Source organism: Podarcis pityusensis (assembly GCF_964106645.2).
Source record: "Podarcis pityusensis genome assembly, chromosome: 1".
Taxonomy (NCBI): domain Eukaryota; kingdom Metazoa; phylum Chordata; class Lepidosauria; order Squamata; family Lacertidae; genus Podarcis; species Podarcis pityusensis.
The window spans coordinates 43,489,783-43,509,333 of record NC_138028.1 but is presented as its reverse complement, the minus strand read 5'-3'; the positions used below and the strand labels follow the sequence as shown (position 1 = coordinate 43,509,333).

At 40.3% G+C, this 19,551-nt stretch overlaps 1 protein-coding gene across 3 annotated transcripts in view; it reads left to right on the top strand.

Moving 5' to 3' along the window:
* Positions 1 to 19,551, top strand: part of INO80 (INO80 complex ATPase subunit) — a 56,295-nt gene that overhangs the window by 2,750 nt on the left and 33,994 nt on the right. For 2 of the 3 annotated variants that reach the window (XM_080996399.1, XM_080996398.1), the window contains exons 2-16: positions 8,851 to 9,036; positions 9,778 to 9,944; positions 10,211 to 10,278; positions 10,864 to 11,025; positions 11,328 to 11,448; positions 11,961 to 12,175; positions 13,305 to 13,358; positions 14,009 to 14,212; positions 15,065 to 15,260; positions 15,419 to 15,486; positions 16,247 to 16,456; positions 16,769 to 16,849; positions 17,208 to 17,303; positions 18,240 to 18,299; positions 19,224 to 19,366. In XM_080996399.1, the coding sequence (XP_080852525.1) occupies positions 8,894 to 9,036; positions 9,778 to 9,944; positions 10,211 to 10,278; positions 10,864 to 11,025; positions 11,328 to 11,448; positions 11,961 to 12,175; positions 13,305 to 13,358; positions 14,009 to 14,212; positions 15,065 to 15,260; positions 15,419 to 15,486; positions 16,247 to 16,456; positions 16,769 to 16,849; positions 17,208 to 17,303; positions 18,240 to 18,299; positions 19,224 to 19,366 (1,988 nt within the window). In that variant the 5' untranslated portion in view covers positions 8,851 to 8,893. The remainder of the gene's footprint in view (positions 1 to 8,850; positions 9,037 to 9,777; positions 9,945 to 10,210; positions 10,279 to 10,863; positions 11,026 to 11,327; positions 11,449 to 11,960; positions 12,176 to 13,304; positions 13,359 to 14,008; positions 14,213 to 15,064; positions 15,261 to 15,418; positions 15,487 to 16,246; positions 16,457 to 16,768; positions 16,850 to 17,207; positions 17,304 to 18,239; positions 18,300 to 19,223; positions 19,367 to 19,551) is intronic. The other variant, XM_080996400.1, reaches the window with a different exon arrangement.

Here is a 19,551-nt window from a genome sequence, read left to right as displayed (position 1 = left end):
TTTGTTTACTGAAACGGATGCAAAATTTAAAGAAAAAGTAAAGTACAGAAGAATATTAAATTAGGATTGGTTTATTTCCATAATCTGATGGTAAAAATGCTTTTGCTTTAGTGGAACCCCGCACAGTAAACCTAAGACAATTCTGTTCCAGTTAAGCACAGAAGCAACTGACCCAGCGAAGCAAAACCACAAATGTCATGTATTGGCTGTGAAGCGACCTATGCACTAGTTTTGTATAAGGGTCAATGGTCTGTGTGACAGATGTGTATATCACTAGTTGTCAACCCTTGGCTGTGTTTTCTACCACACAACAGCAAAGTTTACTACATACAATGGTACAACAAACCCTTGTGGATTTGTTACAAAGCAGCTCTTCTCTCAGAATTAAAGTAGTTTTTCACCTATAAAAATGTGTTAAGCTGCTGAAAAGTCATCCATTATTAGTTTGCTCATTTCTTTCTGTGGTAGGTACGTTTTTACATATATTAAGTATGTTTTTGTCCGGACTCCTATGTTAATTTCAGTCTTCGTCGTTATATAGTAATTCTTTAACTATTCTTGAAAAAGGCTTTTCTACAAACTTACTAAGTTAATAATGCCTTTATTGGGCTAGAGCCTGAACACTTTTTTCAAGAACATGTCCATTTGAGATTACTGATTTGCTATCCTGAACCTGTGGCATACAGGCGTTTTAGTGTTGCAGATCTCTCCGAAAGTACTAGATTCCAAATAGTCTTTTTGGAGAAATCTTGTACAAATATCTGATTAGAAGCGTGTGCAGATTTTAGATGTGGCATAGTCCACAACCCAGAACTGACGGTTATATGGGTTTGTGAGGGATCACGTACTGTACTCTGTTGTTTTCTCTTCACCTGCCATTATGTGAGAATGCAACAAAAGTCACAGTTTGACTAACAGCATAATCCAATGGTACTGCTATGTCAATGCCACTGATGTCAATGTAGTAGTAGCTTAATGCAGTTGGGATCCCTTACACTCCTAGCAGCAAAGTCAACAGCAAAATTATGCCACTTTAAAGACGAACATAACAACACTGACGGACTCCCCCTCAGCATCCCTGGCAACACTGCTTACACCCACAAATCACAGCGTCATGTGTTAATGATGCCTGCGCACTGCACAGTAGCCAGCATTGGAAGAAACCAACCCACTTACTGTGGTGGCAGACACGCATCTCTGCTGCCACCCTGCCTCACACACCAATCTGGCAGTCACAAAGACACACTAGTGCCCTTAGTAGTTCACACTACCATCCTGCAGCCAGCATAGTCCAGCAGTTGTCACCAGTACCTATGCACTCCTGAAGTTTGTGTCCTCTTATATCACAAGCATGGTCAGCCTATAAATAGTCACACTTTCATCAGGCAAGGGCATAGGGGAACACAGGAAATGTTGCCTGGGCTTTTGGCCCTTTATTTGAAGGGTGCCATTCTGGCTTTATTTAGTGGCCCAGGATTTGTTAGATCTCCCTTCCAATTTTATAGGTGTATTTTGAGTTTTTTGGTTGTTCTTATTTTTTTAAATGTAAGTTGCCTTGGGTCACTCTATGAAGTTTTAAAAAAGAATAGTAAGTATGAATGCTGCAAGTTGCGACACCCAAGCATATCTTTAGCTCATTTGGAAGACACTATTGGATGTATTCACTCAACTTCTACACCTGCTCTGAAGTTTGACAATCCAAGGATGGTTACATACAAATGACTATAAAATCATTGTGTACAAGATATAAACAATCAGCTGCAAGTTAATGAAAACATTAATATATAGCAAGCAATCACAACATAACCTCTGAATCTTAGCTCACCCAAACCCAAATCTTTGGGTTTCCCAGGAGAAGAATTCAAGGCCCAGTAGGCTATGATAAAGGGAATGATACCAAGAGGGATCAGCTAGCCAGTGGACGAAAAAGCAAGCACGGTAGCCACAACAAACTCCCAGGGTGCAACCTTATGAGCTCCCTGGTAGGCCAGTAGGAAAGATAATAAAAATGGGAAATAAGGGATAGCAGTTCAACTCCTAGCCTAGGGATTTAGTAAACCCACCACAAGGGAAAACACACATTTTGGCTACCTAGCTAAGTAGCCAGTAGTCTTGGAAGCAAAAAAAGGTAGAGATAACATGCCACACTTCACACTCGGTAGAGCAGCTCCCTAAATCAAACATCAACTGGAGAAAAACCTAGGATGGAACCTTTGTCATCCGACAGCCCTGGCAGATATAAACTAGGACTAGGGAGAATTTATTTAAAGCTTTTGCTCTGAAGGCCAACTTGTTTTGCATACATGAGGGCCCAGGTTTGAACCCGTACACAGACTCCACGTGAAGGAGGCTGAGAGGAGCCTGTCAACACAGGCACACCTGAGATTGTCAGGGATTCACACTGTCTGTGTTGGGTGCCTTTGGTAGCCAAGCCAGAAATTGTGGCTTCTATGTTCCTGCCTCTTCTGGCTCGGCTGTTGTGTGGCCAAGGAAGCCCCCATTCCTACAAAAAAGAGTGATGGGAAGCCTGCCAATCTATGCAATGCACAGCTGAGGTGTTCCAGAGCAGAAAAGGCAAGTCCTACATGGGTAAGAGGTGGGCAGTATATTGACCACACAGCTGTTAACTAGCACCACTTTTCCTTCTGTTCTGGGATCTCGCCATTAAAGCTGTTGAAATTATCAACAAATGTGGGGGCGCTTTCTTTGCTTGCCCTTATAGGAACAGCTGAGACAAAGCTTGCATTGAACAATATCAGTGCTAAAGTGAGTTTTAAAAGCAAGATGAGTAGAGTTGCCAACCACCTATTCTAGCAGGGCTTCTGACAGCGGAATAGCACCTGCACCCATCACTGTATCCCCATGCTAAGTTTGGTTGCACATAATTTGTCTGTCAGACAAAATTGAACTTATAGCAGCCCTGCAAGATGAAAATGTGGCAACCCCACATAAGAACAGCTGGATGTGCAAATGTTTGCTGCTGGTTGTTCTGCAAGATTTGCTTATGGTCTGTTCTGTATAGGAGTGGGCAGAATACAGAACGATAATCCGCAGTTGCATAATAGTACCTTTGCCTAAGTGCTCATTATAGGTAGATAAGCTAGCTATTGAGAGAGACAACCATCATTTAGTTGCTCTCTTTCCTACTGGGGTGCCCCTGATTAGTTTTATTTTTATTATTTTTTATATAAAAGGGTTATAAGAGCCTTCCACAACCCAGATGTTGCTGGACTGCAACTCTCACTATCCCTGGCCTGAGCATTGCCCATAGTGTCTGGATCTGATAGGAGTTTTTAGTATAGTTTAATATTGCATAGTGTTCCTGCAGAAGGGTTGATATTTGAAATGTGCTGGGCTCAAAACACTATCTGTTTAAAAGAATTTATTACACTACTCTATATTCAGAGTATATATTTGGAGTCTACAAAAATAGAATTAAATACTTAATACAAAAGCAGTTTTAAAATATAAAAATCAACATGAATTTTAAAATGGCAGAAATGAAATAGACCAATTTGGGAAGGCTTGGAAGAAAAGTAAAGTTTCCCACGGATGTTGAGAACATAATGGTGTTGATTGAGGATTGCTTCCCTTCTAAAAATACTAGACACAATACTCAAAGCATGTGCTGGAGACACAGCATGGTTTACCACAGGGCACCATCAACAGGTCTTCATCCACAGATCTATGTGACTGTGGTGGAATGGAGGGGAAGAAACATCTTCCCAGCTACTGTTTATCAGGCTCTCTGCTTTCTTCCTGCGTTTGGTTCCCCTGATATCTCCATTAGAAGAGTCAGCTATTAGGGAAAGATAATGTCAGTCATACAGTATTCACCCTTTGCAAGGAGTTGTGGTGGAACTTGTTATTGTGCAGGTCATGTGCCAGAGCACAGATTCTGGAACGGGAAAAAAAGGAATCATGAATGTTTAGTTAGCAGTAGTTAGAGCAGAGCGCCTCTAGTTCACCAGCAAAGTGAACTTTTGCATTTCATTGTCTGGTAAGCGCCTGCTTACTTGCATTTGGGAATTCCTAGCTGATAGAGCTCCTCCTTTCTGCACAGCAAATCCTTACCCCACAGCTCCTAAGTATAATACAGTGGTACCTTGGTTCTCAAACTTAATCTGTTCCGGGAGTCCGTTTGACTCCCGAAACTATTCGAAAAACAAGGCACGGCTTCCGATTGGCTGCAGGAGCTTCCTGCCCTCAAGTGGGAAACGTGTCAGACGTTTGGCTTCTGAAAATCATTCACACACCAGAACACTTACTTCCGGGTTTGCAGCATTTGGGAGCAGATTTGTTTGACAACTAAACCTTTGGGGAACCAAGGTCATTATTTCCAGTCATTATTATAGGGTTTTGAGCTGGTGGTCACGGACCAGAACCAGGCACTCTTGGAGGAAACTGATTTTCTAGATCCATTGCAGTCAGGGTTTAGGCCCAGTTTTGGCACAGAAACTGTTTTGGTCACCTTGTATGACGACCTCTGTCAAAAGAAAGACAGGGAAAATACTTTCCTGTTAATTCTCGACCTCTCAGTGGCTTTTGATACAACCAACCATGGTATACTTGTGGAGTGACTGTCGTGGGGTGGGGGTGGCAGTGGTTTATCAGGCTCTCTGCAGTGGTTCCGGTCCTACTTTGGTGGTCGTTTCCAGAGGGTGATGTTTGGGGTGTGCTCTGCGGCCCCATGGAGCCTTCAATGTGGGGTTCCACAGGGTTGATTTTCTCCCTCTATGATGTTTAATGTCTACATGAAACTGCTGAGTGGGTTCACCCAGAGTTTTGGAGTACAGTGGTACCTCAGGTTAAGTACTTAATTCGTTCCGGAGGTCCATACTTAACCTGAAACTGTTCTTAACCTGAAGCAGCACTTTAGCTAATGGGGCCTCCTGCTGCTACTGCACTGCCGCTGCACAATTTCTGTTCTCATCCTGAAGCAAAGTTCTTAACCCGAGGTAATATTCCTGGGCTAGCGGAGTCTGTAACCTGAAGTGTATGTAACTTGAAGCGTATGTAACCCGAGGTACCACTGTACACTGTCAGCAATATGCTGATGAAACACAGCTCTATTTCTCCTTTACATCTGCATGTGTGGCATTGGATGTGCTGGATTGCTGGCTTGCCTCAAGAATGGATGGGATGAGAGCCAAAAAACTGAAGCTCAATCCTGATATGACTTTGGCACTGTTAGTGGGTGATTGCTTATACCGGATGGGTGAGAGGTTGCCTGCTCCTGATGGGGTTGCACTCCCTCTGAAGGAGCGGGTAAGTAGCTTGGGGGTACTCCTGGAGTCTTTGCTGTTGCTTGAGGCTCAGGTGGCTTCAATGGCACGGAGTGCCTTCATCAGCTTTGGCTAGTGGCCCAGCTGCTCCCCTATCTGGACAGAGATAGCTTAACTTCTGTTGTCTATGCTCTGGTAACATTTAGGTAAAATAAAAACTGTTCAGTTTTATTTGGCTAATGCAGATGCATATTGTTTTGATGTAAACTGCTTAGAGACTTTTATTATATTAAACAGCAGAAAAAGTTAATTAATAAATAATAAAATAATATTGAAACTTGTGTTTACTTTTGCGATTATATATTCTGTGAGAAGTGAAGTCAGCAGTATGCAATTTCTGAACTTCAGTGTTAATGTCATAAATAAGTTGTGACATCTGTATTGTGTTATCTGCTGGCAAATGCAAGAAGAACTAGCATAAGTCCTGTTAAATTAATAAGTATCACGAGAACTGTTGAGATATGTGAGCTTGTATGCTGCATTATGCAACTGTTGCAGTGGCTTACCATGGTCTTGGAACACTAGATGTTGGAACACTAGATGTATAGCAAGCCAATTCACATTTTCCTACATTATTCCTGTATCACTTGTGCTATTATGTATCCCTGTCAATGAACTACTTATATTAGATTCTAGAATAAAGAGCTCTCATATCACGTCAGATAGATGATTTTTTAAAAGTCAGTGGAACAGTTTCCTCGTTGACTTGTTTGCGATGGACCCCTCTGTGGGATTCTCCGGCATTGTTCTAGAGTGCATGTTTAGTTCACACAATGTGTCGGCTTGGTCTCACAGTTACCTCATATGAACTGAGTTTATAAACTAGGATACACCTATCTCTTTCCTGCAGCTGTACATTGCAGGGGAAGATCAACAGGGTTGGGCAAACCTCCTTTTGTTACTTCTCCTTGACAAACCCTTCCAAGAAGCCCCTGGGTTCCCAAGGATGCTATTAGAAAACCACCGATATTCCTCAGTTTCAGGCCAGGTCTTTCTCATCTCTTTGCTAGGGGGCTAGATGCAAGGCCAAATAAAAAACAATTTATTTATTTTTTTGCAACCTGAATTATAATCCCTGCTGATAAAATTTGATAAGACTTAAGTGAAAGCATTTGAACATTAAAAAAAAAAATATTTATTAATTTTCAGCCATTTAAACACAACAAAACAGAAAGACAAAAAAAGAAAAACATGAAACTAACAAAGCAAGACACAAACCATAACAATTTCAATCTTTCATTCCCTTATTTCCACGACCTCCTCACACCTCCCTTTTTGTTTTCCACTTCTGTTAATTATTTCAGCAATTCCTTTCCATCTTCCTCTGTTTTCTATCCTATAATTATCTTAACATATTCTAACCTTATTTTCCCTTTAATACACTATTAATCTATTTATACTTGATTCCTTATAGCATTTCTACTAAAGCCATATAACTTCATTCCAACATTTTTCTGACATTCATTGTTTTTACAATATTTCTATAAATAGTCTTAAACTTTTTCCAGTCTTCTTCCACCAGCTCTTCTCCCTGGTCTCGGATTTCTGCCAGTCGTTTCCGCCAATTCTATATAGTCCATCAACTTCATCTGCCATTCTTCCCGACTGGATAAATCTTGTGTCTTCCAGTACTTCACAATGAGTATTCTTGCTGCTATTGTGGCATACATGAAACAAATTCTATCCTTCTTTAACACCAATTGGCTGACCATGCCCAGGAGAAAGGCCTCTGGTTTCTTCAAAAGGGTATATTTAAATACCTTTTTCATTTCATTATGAATCATCTCCCAGAGTGTCTTAATCCTTGGGCATGTCCACCAAAGGTGAACTCTAATCCTCAAATTCGTCTGTTTTTCTTTAAGTTCAGTCATAGCGAGCGTCAACTTATGTTCCTCAAGTTGCCTCTGTAGGGCTGGGGCTCTCTTTCTCTTTCTCTCCAGTTGTGTTACTCCACATTCAGCAACAACGGCTTTTTCCCTGGCTTCCTCCGCCGTTTGCCGTATCAAAGTAGGTTCCTGTATCGATTTCTGGGTGGTTTCTGTATTGGTATTATTTATACTTTCGGTATTTAAGTTAATTTTAGTAATTGAAACATCCACTTTCGCATTTATCGTGTCCATTTTCCTGTGAAGCTGATCCAATGAGTCATTTATCTTATATACTGCAGCCACTAAAGCCTCTTCTGTCGACATTCCTCTTAGTTTTAAATATACTAGCACAAAGACAGCAACAGAAAGAACAGGAGGGCCTAATGATAGACCTCTCCTGGATTGTTACCAAGTCCTCCCAGACCTTAATGTTTTGTCAGCAGTTGACTGATCTGTTTTTCCTCTTCCATTTACCATAACATTTAAAAGATTCAAGGTCAGTCCCAGAGTCTCACGGTTTTTAACTTGCAGCTGGAAATTCCCCTAGTCCAACTCTTGTAAAGCAACTGGTTTCAAAGGCTTCCACTAGGGGGAAACAGTTTCTATTTGTAATAGTCAATAGTATCCTCTTTTAAACAATCCAAAATTAGTTTCAAATTAGTTTCAATTTTCAGTTACTTTTACTCCTTTTTAAAGCAGCTGGAGACAGTAGAAACAATGTATTTCTCTTATTTAACTAGCTGTCAATGAACGTTCTAAGCGCTGTCAATGAACATTCCAAAAGACGTCAGTCCTACTAGCAGCCCGTTTCCAGGGTCAGAGCGGCGGTGTTTTAAGTCTCTTCGCTCTCTCCCGCAGGCATACTCAATCCGCAACTTCCCCCTCTCTTCTCCTGCCTCCAAGAGGGGGTTTAATGTTCTTTACCGTTGGAACTTTGATCTTTTACAAAAGACCTTCCAGGACTCCAGCTTACAACTTCATTGCCTCAGTCTATTTACAAAAGGGGGAGGCGGACTTCCTGTTTTGAACCTCCCCGTTACGGTACCAAATTAAACATTTAGAAATCCAATTCTTCCGCTCTACTCACGGGTAATTACTTTAAAGTCAAATTGTCCACAGGAAAAGGTCAGCGCTCTCCGGCAACAGCTATGCGGCTTGGCTCCGTGGAAGAAGCAGACGATTCGATGCACCGCGCCACTCACCCCACGTCGCTCCGGAGCCCCAAAAACCGGGGTTCCCTGCGAGTGGGGGAGGCGCAAAAGGTGCCCGCCAAATCCCACGCTCACAGGCTTCAGCATTTGAACATTTTTTTAAATCACATGATGTTTAATTTTGTTCTGTTACCCAGTTGGACAGTCATGGGAACAAACTTTGAAAATGTAATTCCACAATGAAATATACCACAATGACTATTGGTATAGAATTTAAATAGGACATGAGCAACCTGATCTTCCAAGCACATGCATTGACAGGCATTACAGGTCAACCCAATATAAGCCACAATAAAAAAATCCCCATGAAAAGAAACAGGATCCTGTGAGTTTATTACTTTTTATATATATTGTAAACCACCCTGTCATCCTAGGATGAAGGGCAGTATAGAAATTGAATTCACAACAACAACAACATTTTTTTAAAAAACAAGGACTTCAAATAGATGTGATTATGCTAAATAGTTACATTCTGTTTTGGAACAGCTGTGCGTTAGGAGGCAACTTTGCATGAGGAGAGGCTTGTTCTATGGCCTCAGAGCTGGGTGCAAGAGAGGATGGCAACTGCACAGAGCTGGCAACGCCCCTCTATTTGCGATATCTGGAGAAAGCTCTGCGGTTGGATCATTTTTTACGTCAGACTTCTGCTATCTTCAACAGGAATGTATCCAGGTACTTACTTCGATTTGGGAGCACATAGAAAAGAGGCATCTTATTGTTTTCATCTTAAGTGTGTGGGATGCTATGAACCCTGGCTTGAATTCTGGCTTAATTTTATGGAAAGGAGCTTTTCCCCCTCTGCATGCCCCAGTTCTCCCTCCCCGCCCCCCCAAAAAAGATCAGTTCCTAAGGGTTAAGGGACTCTTGGGATATAGTGGAGGGTGATGCAGATGAAGGGGGTCAAACAGCAACTTCAGATTTTAATCAGCAGAACTCGGTGGGGATTAACATTTCCTCATCTGGTTTGGCCTTTAAACTGTAGTAGAGAATGACAGTAGGTGGGTTTTTTTAAAAAAAATGCAACTAAATTTATAATTAGTTTTCACATACGAGTGGTTTATGTAAAATTTCTGAAAAATTTGAAGCCAAGGGAGCAAAAGGTTTCCTTTTGGGAGGAAAAGGAAATATTGTGCAAAACTGAAACATGCTTAACTTCCTTATAAAACCTGAACTTCCTACAATACTTTAAGAGCATGAAATGTATCATGTTTAATTTAGTTAGAATTTTAAATTGTACTCTTTTTTTATATATGAAATTATAAATGGCTTAATCTTGTTCATAATATAATTACAAATATATCCAGTGTTGGGGATGGAGCAGAATGAGCATTTGCTGAGATGGAGCATGGTTGTTTATTTATACATCACTTGTCCTTTTCGCTGTGATAACTATTATTTTAAACTTTATTGTAGTGATGAAAGTGAAGATGGATTGGATGACAATCCTCTGCTTCCTCAGCCTGGGGGTCCCTTGATACAAGTTAAAGAAGAACCTACAAGCTCCTTGCTTGGGGAGTCATCCGGAGCAGGAAGTTCTGGAATGTTAAACACACATTCGCTCAATGGAGTGTTGCAATCTGGTAAATGTGCTTTACAATTAATTTTAGTTTGCATTGGGTGAGTAAACTGGCCTTTGACAGTAGACATGTGTTTGGGACAAGGACCAATATGCTTGCCAAATGCAGAATTTAAACTATCCACTTTCAAATGGATGAAGGCTAGTAGCCTTTGTTATCACTGCGTATGTATTTTTTGTACTTAGGGCAGGGATAAATGCTTTCTTCAGCTAAATCTGTTGACTCGTGTGAATAATACCATTTTTTATCTTACTGTGTTGTTTAAACAGAGCCAAAAGCAGAAAAAGGGAATCTATACAACTTTTCCAAATTGAAGAAAAGCAGAAAGTGGCTAAAGGTGGGAGTTTTATTATTCTGAAATCCAAATGTGTTTACATTGATACTTCTGTTGCATTATTTTATGATGTAGTTACAGAAATCAGAAAGCTTTCTAAAAACAGTGAAGCTGTCAAAGCACCTCACCATCTGTTAAAACTTCTTGGCTTCATGGAATTGAGAGGAATTAATTTTGTTAATCCTACATTATCTGTGCAGTTGCTTGCATAGAATTGTAGCATTATTTACCTGGTCTGCCCTAGAGTGATGAGAAAGGCATCAAAAGAATCCCTGAACAAGTTGGGCAGGGTGGAGATAGGGAATCCTGACATGGGAGCGCATTGGAGCGAATCTTGGCGCGCATTGAGAGTGTATACTATTTTTTCTTATTATTATAATAAAAGTTTCTTAGGATTGCAAGCAGGTGAGGTAGTGGGAAGATATGTTAGGAAATATTAAGGGGCTTAGGATGGTCTGTAGAATGTGTTGCTCATTTTTTTCATAACCTAACAGTCACAAACAGGCAGGCATTTTAAAGGAATTATTGTACACTAATCTGGTCATCTTGCTCGCTCTAACTGACCTAAAATCCTCTCGATTTTGGCAGAGCATTCTCCTGAGTGATGACTCCAGTGACAGTGAGTCAGCAACTGATGAGGATGGGGAAGAAGGGGATGAATTTACTCTATCTAGGGAAGAACTTCACAATATGCTGCGACTGCACAAGTACAAGAAACTGCATCGAAGTAAATACAGCAAGGATAAAGAGGTAAAATTCTAGAGTGTAATTTGTCCTTTGCCAACAATTTTGGAGAGTAGCTTTGCTAACCTGTGCCCTTCAGTACAAAAACCAGGCTTTTCATCCGGTTAGTCTTTGTTTTTAGATCAGTGAAAACATTGCTGGCTTGCAAAGATGCATGGGGTCATTATTTTTCTCATCCCAGCTTCTTAGTGTGACATACAAAAGAGCACAGCTTTCTTTTTCATACTGCGAATTTTCCAGCTCAGCTGTGTTCCTTAAAGCGTTTCTTAAGTCAAATACATATTTATAACAATTGAAGTCTGCTTCAGTTACAGCAGTACCAGTATTACAGCGCAGGTTTGCTCTCCACATATGATCCTTACTATGAACAACAGCGCCATCTCATAGGACCCAAGAAAAAGAAGTTCAAAGAGGAAAAAAAATTAAAAGGTAGGCATTGTATTGATTTACTTTCTTAAGATTTTATAAGGGTAGACTTCCTTTCCTACTGGGCTTCTAAACCTTTGTTTTTTCTTTCACTCATACTCCCCCAGTGTATTATACTATACTTCCTTCACAGACTTGCATTCACATTCTAGCTAATTATACAGGTATATGTAACATCTTGATGCATCTTTGCAAATTTGGCTCAATTTGACTTCCTCATTGTGTTTATATTCTTTAATGTTTGTGAATAGAATTCCATTTGAGAGAGGAAAAGTTATTTTGTTCTCACAAGATATTTCTGTATAAAAATGAAGTGAGGATTCTGTATAAAAATGAAGTGAGAAGACCTGCAGAAAAGAATTAGCAGATGTTATACATAGGATCAGGAGCAGGTTTCAAAGCATTCCTCTTGCTATCTGTTATTGGAAGGAATAGAGGAAAAATCATGAATGAATAATAGTGGCCTCAGTTTGTTGAGGGGTAGACTAATCATGTGGCCTTCTGTTCTCATGAAGCTAAGTTGAAAAAGGTGAAAAAAAAGAAGAGACGGGATGAAGAGCTCTCGTCTGAGGAGTCTCCACGGCGCCATCACCACCAGACCAAAGTTTTTGCCAAGTTCTCTCATGATACCCCTCCGCCAGGGTCCAAGAAAAAGCATTTATCCGTTGAACAGTTAAATGCTCGCCGGCGCAAAGTATGGCTGAGCATTGCTAAAAAGGAGCTGCCAAAGGTGAGCTTTGTTAGTAAAAAAGAGTGAAATAAATACGTTTGGCTGGCAGAGAGTCAGCAAATGCAGGCATGCAGAATAAGGTAAGGTAGAAGGCCAGGCTAATATTTTATTATTGGTCATTTCCAAGGTTGGCAATATTGGTTTATAGACATCTGCTTTTAGGGTGTATTTACTTTTTACAGTTACTTTTCTGGTTTTGATTTAAATAAGCAACGTTTTGCTTGCCTAGAAAGAAGCAGTAAATCAATATGGCAAAAAGAGTGAAAGAGAGGGGGAGCGCATGTAAAATCGAATATCTTTGATGTGATACAACTATGAGTTGATGTAGAGAAGAAATAATTGTCTATGTTGTGGACTGGTTTACGGGAATGGGCTAGAACCTCAGGAATAATGAGCTTACATACAGCGGTCTCCTGTTAAGGCTTCAAGGCTGGTGTCACAAGGTAATTGGGTGGAAGATGTGAATGTCCATAATCTATGTTCCCATAAAACCTGTATTGGTGGGAGCTCTCGGCAGCCAGCGAAGCCGAGGTCAGAGTCTATTTGGGCTTTTGACAGCAACTTGTTCTGTTGCCCAGCCTACTGAGATTTCAGTGTAAGCATTTGTTAATTAGCTGGATAAGTTAGTGCTTGTTGTTTTCTTACCTTCTGAGCTATTTTAATCCTGTGTAATTATTTGGAGTTTTTCTCTCTTGTAGAGTTTTGTTTTAGTAAAGTCTGTGTATGATTTTATGAAATTTGGTCCGGTCTGAGTTCCTAAACCCTTTAATTTCGACCACGCTTTTTGGAGCAGGGCCATCCACCACCTATGTAGTTAAAAGAAAGAGAGTAACAACTGTAGAGAGAAACTTACTCGTTTTACCATAGGAGGAAAAATTGTTTTCAGGAATTAAAGGCAAACAACATACTTCCTTGGTGATATTGATCATAGCTTTTCGGGGTGGGGGGGCGTGTTTATTTGTGTTTTATTTAGCTGTAGCATGCCCCATAGCTTGATCATTTTTATAATAGTCAGCTGTCTATACAACTCACACTTTGATATTGTAATTTAGATATATTTGGAAACAATAAAATTACTTTTTAAGAATGTGACCAGGCAATGATTTCTTTAACTCTTTCTTCTCTTTAGGCATACAAACAAAAAGTTTCTGCCCGAAACCTGTTTTTAAGCAACAGTCGAAAGGTAAGATGCATCATACATTATTTTAATACTAAGACAAGATGGAAATTTACTTTATGTGAAACCTTTCACTCTATATTATTCTGTTTTTGTATTATAGGCGTTTATATGCCATCATTCAAATTACTGGGGGTTACAATACTAAATCAGAAATACAACCCAAATCATTAGAAACATAAAACCCCTAAAGACCAAAAGAAGCAGATAAAGCAATTGAAGTAAAGATGTTGGAAAAATTAAAAGGGGGTTGTCTGGCCCCAAAATGCCATCAACATAGGCACTAGGCAAGCCTCCTAGAGAGCATTCCACAGTTTTGTGCCATTACTAAAAGAACAAAAAACAAAACCTTTCCCCCCCGTAACCACCTGTTGCACCTCAGATCACAAGGGAACCCAGAAAAAGATATCTTGATTGTGTGGAGACAGGCAATATTTCTGATACACTGGTTCCAAGCTGTGAAAAGTTTTATAGGTCAAACTAGCACTTTGAATTTGGCCTGTAAGCTAACCTGGTGCCAGTGAAGTTGATGAAGCACAGGCATAATATGACTCTTAATGCTCAGTCTCAGTTTGCTATCTTGTAGCAGTATTTTGAATTGGCTGCCATTTCCAAGCAGTCTTCAAATTCCATCTTTCCTACCTTTCCCTTGGTAGCTGGCTCACCAGTGTATGAGAGAGGTGCGTCGAGCGGCTATCCAAGCCCAAAAGAACTGCAAGGAGACTCTACCGAGGGCACGCCGCCTTACGAAGGAGATGCTTCTTTACTGGAAGAAATACGAGAAAGTGGAGAAAGAACACCGCAAAAGAGCCGAGAAGGAGGCACTGGAGCAGCGCAAACTGGATGAGGAGATGAGAGAGGTGAGACTATATCACAGATAGATGAAAATTTAGGCAGCAGAACTGAGATATCAACTGCAGTCGTTGCAGTGCTCTGTATGTCAAGAGAATCAAATTCACTGCAGACAAGTTTTTATTTCTTTTTATGATTGTGTTCCAACTGCTTTAGTTTAATTCCCAGCTAAAAAAAAATGCCATGCTCCTCACGCTGTTACTTTTAGATTACCTGTGGCTGTCCAGGTGTTCTTGAACTCCAACTCAGCCAACAGCAACTGGTGGGCCAACCTTTCCTCACCCTTGACCTGGGGGAAATACTTTTGATGTTTGTGGATACATTGGTGCAGATCTGACTGCTGCTTTTTAAGTGCATCTGATAAGCCAGGTGTCCTTTGGCCTGCATAGCACAATTTTCTGTGCTAGGGTGCCGGTTTCCTTTAGTTGAGAAATAAGATCTCTTTACATGCCCTGAACAGTAATCTTTTACTGTGTCAATATGCAAGCCACTAAAGAAAGGCCTGGCTGTGTTTCTTTTCAGCTGAAAATGTCTTTTCTTTTTGTTGCCGTCTAAGCTCTATTTTCTGTTTTAATTTTGTATAATCCAGCCAAGGTCTACTTTACCTTATAAACATACAGTGCCATTTCATAAGATTACATCTCAAGGTTAGCAAGAAAGAACAAATGTTTTTGCAGTGGTAGGGTGATTGTCATCACTTTGATATTAAAATGGTACAAGGATATAATTAAGTCTTCAATATGTTTACAGTCATCAAAATTACCTGTATTGTTTTAACTTCTTTTGAGGTTACTTCAGTATATGTCCTGCCAAAGTGAGCACTTTTGTGATTTCCTGTGTCCTTCTGTAACTTATTTTAGGCTAAACGGCAGCAGAGAAAACTTAACTTCCTGATTACGCAGACTGAGCTGTATGCCCACTTCATGAGCCGCAAACGTGATATAGGACACGATGGAATCCAGGAGGAAATCTTGAGGAAACTTGAAGACAGTTCTATCCAGAGGCAGATTGATATTGGTGGAGGAGTCGTAGTCAACATTACCCAGGAGGATTATGGTAAGGAGTTAAACTGAACTCCAGCATGATTTAGGTGAATCATGCAAGTCTTGCTGTATTGCAGGCTTTTGGATATGTGTGTGTTTGGCCTATCTATGAAGCCTTGAGATTAATCCATGTGGACTTTTTTCTTTTTCCAAATTTGGTGGTATTTTCAGATAGTAACTACTACAAGGCTCAGGCCCTGAAGAATGCCGAAGATGCCTTTCGGATTCATCAGGCCCAGGTAAGTACTCAGAAAGAACAATGGAGTAAAGTGTTCTGGGGTGCCTGGAATGGGAACAGGACACTTAAGCTTGCCTTATATATTACTAGGTTTAGTCTGTGCACCATAAATCTGTTAATTTGGAATTCTGTGTCTATCAAAACTATGAGAAAGCTGGCTTCTGCTGATTTTAAAGCAAGAGCAAGTTAAAGGGAAATATTACTACAGCGAGTTTGTTAACCCTGATTACACTCATGTAGAAACTACTGAGGTTTGTCCACTGGTAATTATTGGCAAAACCTATTGGTGTTTCGCAACTTTCTGACTAGTTGCAGGACCTTAGCCAGACCTAGCAGAGTACACGCAGAAACTACGGAAGCAATTGGCGACTTGGCTGCAGACAGGATAGACGAAGCAAGAACTAGGAACTTGTAGTTAGGTGTTTATTATATACAGTGGACTATTTACAGGAACAGAACACGGATCTCTAGCAAGCTCTCTCTGACACGGAACACAACTCCTACACGAACCACTGAACTAACAGTTAGTAGGCCATTAATTATCACTCCCTTGAGAGAGCTTGACCAATCAGGGAGCGGTCTCCATGTCTCTGTTATCACCAGGCAGACTTATTCCTTCAGATTGCCTTCTGGCTGTCTGCCAAACCTTAATTGACTCTGTGTGAGTAGCTGCACGTACACAGTTTCCCAACAGTAATGGCGTTCCACTAAGTTTTCATGGGGTTATAACCTTTCCCCCCCCCACACTTCTCCTTGTTTAGACACGGTCATTTGATGAAGATGCTAAAGAGAGTCGGGCAGCAGCCCTTCGGGCTGCCAACAGGTCTGGCAGCGGCTTCGGAGAAAGTTACAGCCTTGCCAACCCATCTATCCGGGCAGGAGAGGACATTCCACAGCCTACCATTTTCAATGGTAAACTGAAAGGTTACCAGCTGAAAGGCATGAACTGGCTGGCCAACCTTTATGAGCAGGTATGCAATTGTTACTTGAAGCTAGTTCTTTGAGACGAGTTCCTTCTTGGTAGAGCTCCAGGGAAAGGGATGCATTGCAAATAGATGAACTGGATAGTCTTGTAATTAAAAAATCCTTTATAAGGACACAACTCAAGATATGGTATCAGGGAAACCTGACAGATTATCATATATTATGGAACTTTCAAGTGGCATCTGATGTTTGAGGGAGGATAGCGGGCATCAGTAATTTACTGATTTTCTAGCTGTCTCTTGGGCATTTTAGTCTGTCTTGCTCAGACTAGACTTGTAAAGTGGCTGTAACTCTTGCAGGGCATCAATGGAATCCTGGCAGATGAAATGGGGTTGGGTAAAACAGTGCAGAGTATTGCCTTGTTAGCACATCTGGCTGAGGTAGGTGGATTCTTTGTCTTTTACAACCCCCGTACTTAATATGTGGTTTAAATGGACCTCATTTTATACATTTCTGCATTGACATTTATTTTCAGTCCATACATCACCCGAATTGACGTGCTTTGCTATTCTTAAGTGTCTTTCCAGGACTTATATAGCTGCATGTTTTTTGTGTCCCTGGTATTAGTCAACCCCCTCCTGATCTATAGCCCTACTGCTCCATTATCTTAACTGAGCTTTGTATATATTTTTCTACATAATTTCCTCATAGCCTATATGTTTTCTTTATACACAATATTTCATTTTAATGTTGTTTCGGATATTGCTTCATTCAGTTAAGTTCTCTTTCCTTTTCCAGAGAGAGAACATCTGGGGACCCTTTTTAATTATTTCACCGGCTTCCACCCTAAACAACTGGCATCAGGAGTTTGCCAGATTTGTTCCTAGGTTTAAGGTAACAAGCATTCTGGAAATGATTCCACAGTTAACTTCCTGTTCTATTATATGCTTAGACTGAAAATTGATAGGGTGTAATAAGCATGTTGGTTCAGTCTCTCCCCTCTTCTCACCGGGCTTTTTAGCTGTAATTTCCTAATTGTTTTCTAAATTTCTAATGAATAACATTTTTGGGGTCTTAGTACACTGAGAGGATTGTCCCATCACCCCAGTGCCTAGCCCACAAGTCCTCCTAGTTTTACCGTGTTTTTAATATTCTGTTGTGAGCTGCCCAGAGTGGCTGGGGAAACCCAGCCAGATAGGTGGGGTATAAATAAATTATTATTATTATTATTATTATTATTATTATTATTATTATTATCTAAAGCTGTTTCACACGATACATGGCAGCTGGCTTTACCACCATTTTTCATGGTAAGCATGTAAAGTGTGGAGGGAAGAGAACATGTCCCTAAGCAAGTATGTGTACAATGTCTGTTTGGGGACTGTATGTCTTTAGTTCACACTTTACATATTTATCAGAAAAAACCCACAATTTTCACGTGGTTGTTGCATAAAGTGAAAAGCGCTCTAGAGAAACTATACATACATACTCATAATTTGTTTTATGCTGTTCCTATCTTTATCAGCAGATGGCAGCGTAGCATTAAATCTATTACATTTGAAAGAGAAATTGACGCTGGAATCAACTTTCCATTCTTGTTCAGCAATATCTTACAAATAGGATCTGTGCTTTTAGAAATATTGTTGCATTTTTCTTTTACGCTATGAATTGCACTCTGATTTCAGCCTGCCTTCATGAAAAATAATGCTTTATTGGATTTTTTTTTGGGGGGGGGGTGTTTTGCATAGGGCAGAAATATGAAATAGTTCCACTTCTCTTCAGATTTGTTAGAAAGCACTTTCTTGACATTTGTTTGTGTGTCCGTCCTAGGTGCTACCTTACTGGGGAAATCCCCATGACCGAAAAGTCATCAGGAAATTCTGGAGTCAGGTACGTCTTAACTTATTTTAAAAGCCTTTCTGGTTCTTGTTCATTTACAATAGCCTATGAAGATATATTCCCAAAGGACAAATCATAAACATATCCATTATGCTGTTCCCATTTTCAGTTTTAGTTTAATATTCATCTTCCCTACGATACCTACCTCTGTGTTTCTTCTAAATCACATATTGTACAGCCTTCCTAGTGTAGTGGTTAAGAGCAGTGGACTCGTAATCTGGTGAACTGGGTTCGCGTCCCCGCTCCTCCACATGCAGCTGCTGAGTGACCTTGGGCCAGTCACACTTCTCTGAAGTCTCTCAGTCTCACTCACCTCACAGAGTGTTTGTTGTGGGGGAGGAGGGGAAAAGGAGATTGTTAGCCGCTTTGAGACTCCTTCAGGTAGTGATAAAGCAGGATATCAAATCCAAACTCTCCTCCTTCTTCTTAAGTCCGGTTCTTACTAGTCCACATTATATAGCCTATATTTCTCTTGCCCAGTTGCAGCATCTATGCTTACTCTCCCCTTTCCTTGTGTGCTTCTGTTCTGAACTTCTGGGAATTTCCCTTCCCTGCTCCAACATTTGAGCTCTTCTTATGAAAGAATCTGCTACTACTTTGGCCCTGACTCTTAGAACAATGTAAGTGGAAGTCTGACTATAGCAAGCAGATTGCTTCCTGAGTGGTAGAACTACATGTCATGGTTTAAATCATTATGATACAGGACCTTCTAGTTAGGAAACTGGAGGTATAATTTTAAGGGAGAGTACCAACAATGTTCTTAATGTGGTGTGTGGCTCCCCCCCAACTCAGGCATTGAATATGGAAAAAGATGGGGAATGTAATGTGTGAGTTCCTGAATACAGATATTTTACCTTAGTATCACTGATGAGTCAACTCAGTTTATATAACTAAAATATGTTTTCATAATTGCAGAAGACTTTGTATACTCAGGATGCTCCTTTCCATGTCGTGATCACCAGTTATCAGCTTGTAGTCCAAGATGTGAAGTATTTTCAACGGGTTAAGTGGCAATACATGGTGCTAGATGAGGCACAGGCACTGAAGAGTAGCTCTAGGTAAGAAAGAAAAAAAATCTGAGTCTTTTTGGCCAGTGATAGAATAGGAAACATGGCTGTAACAGATATATACTATCTTAAAATGCTTAATATTGTAGTTCTTTTCTTATATATTTTTCCATCTCTGATCAACCTAGTTTGGATATACACTGTTGTGATAGCTTAGAAGGTTATTTTTTAAAAAA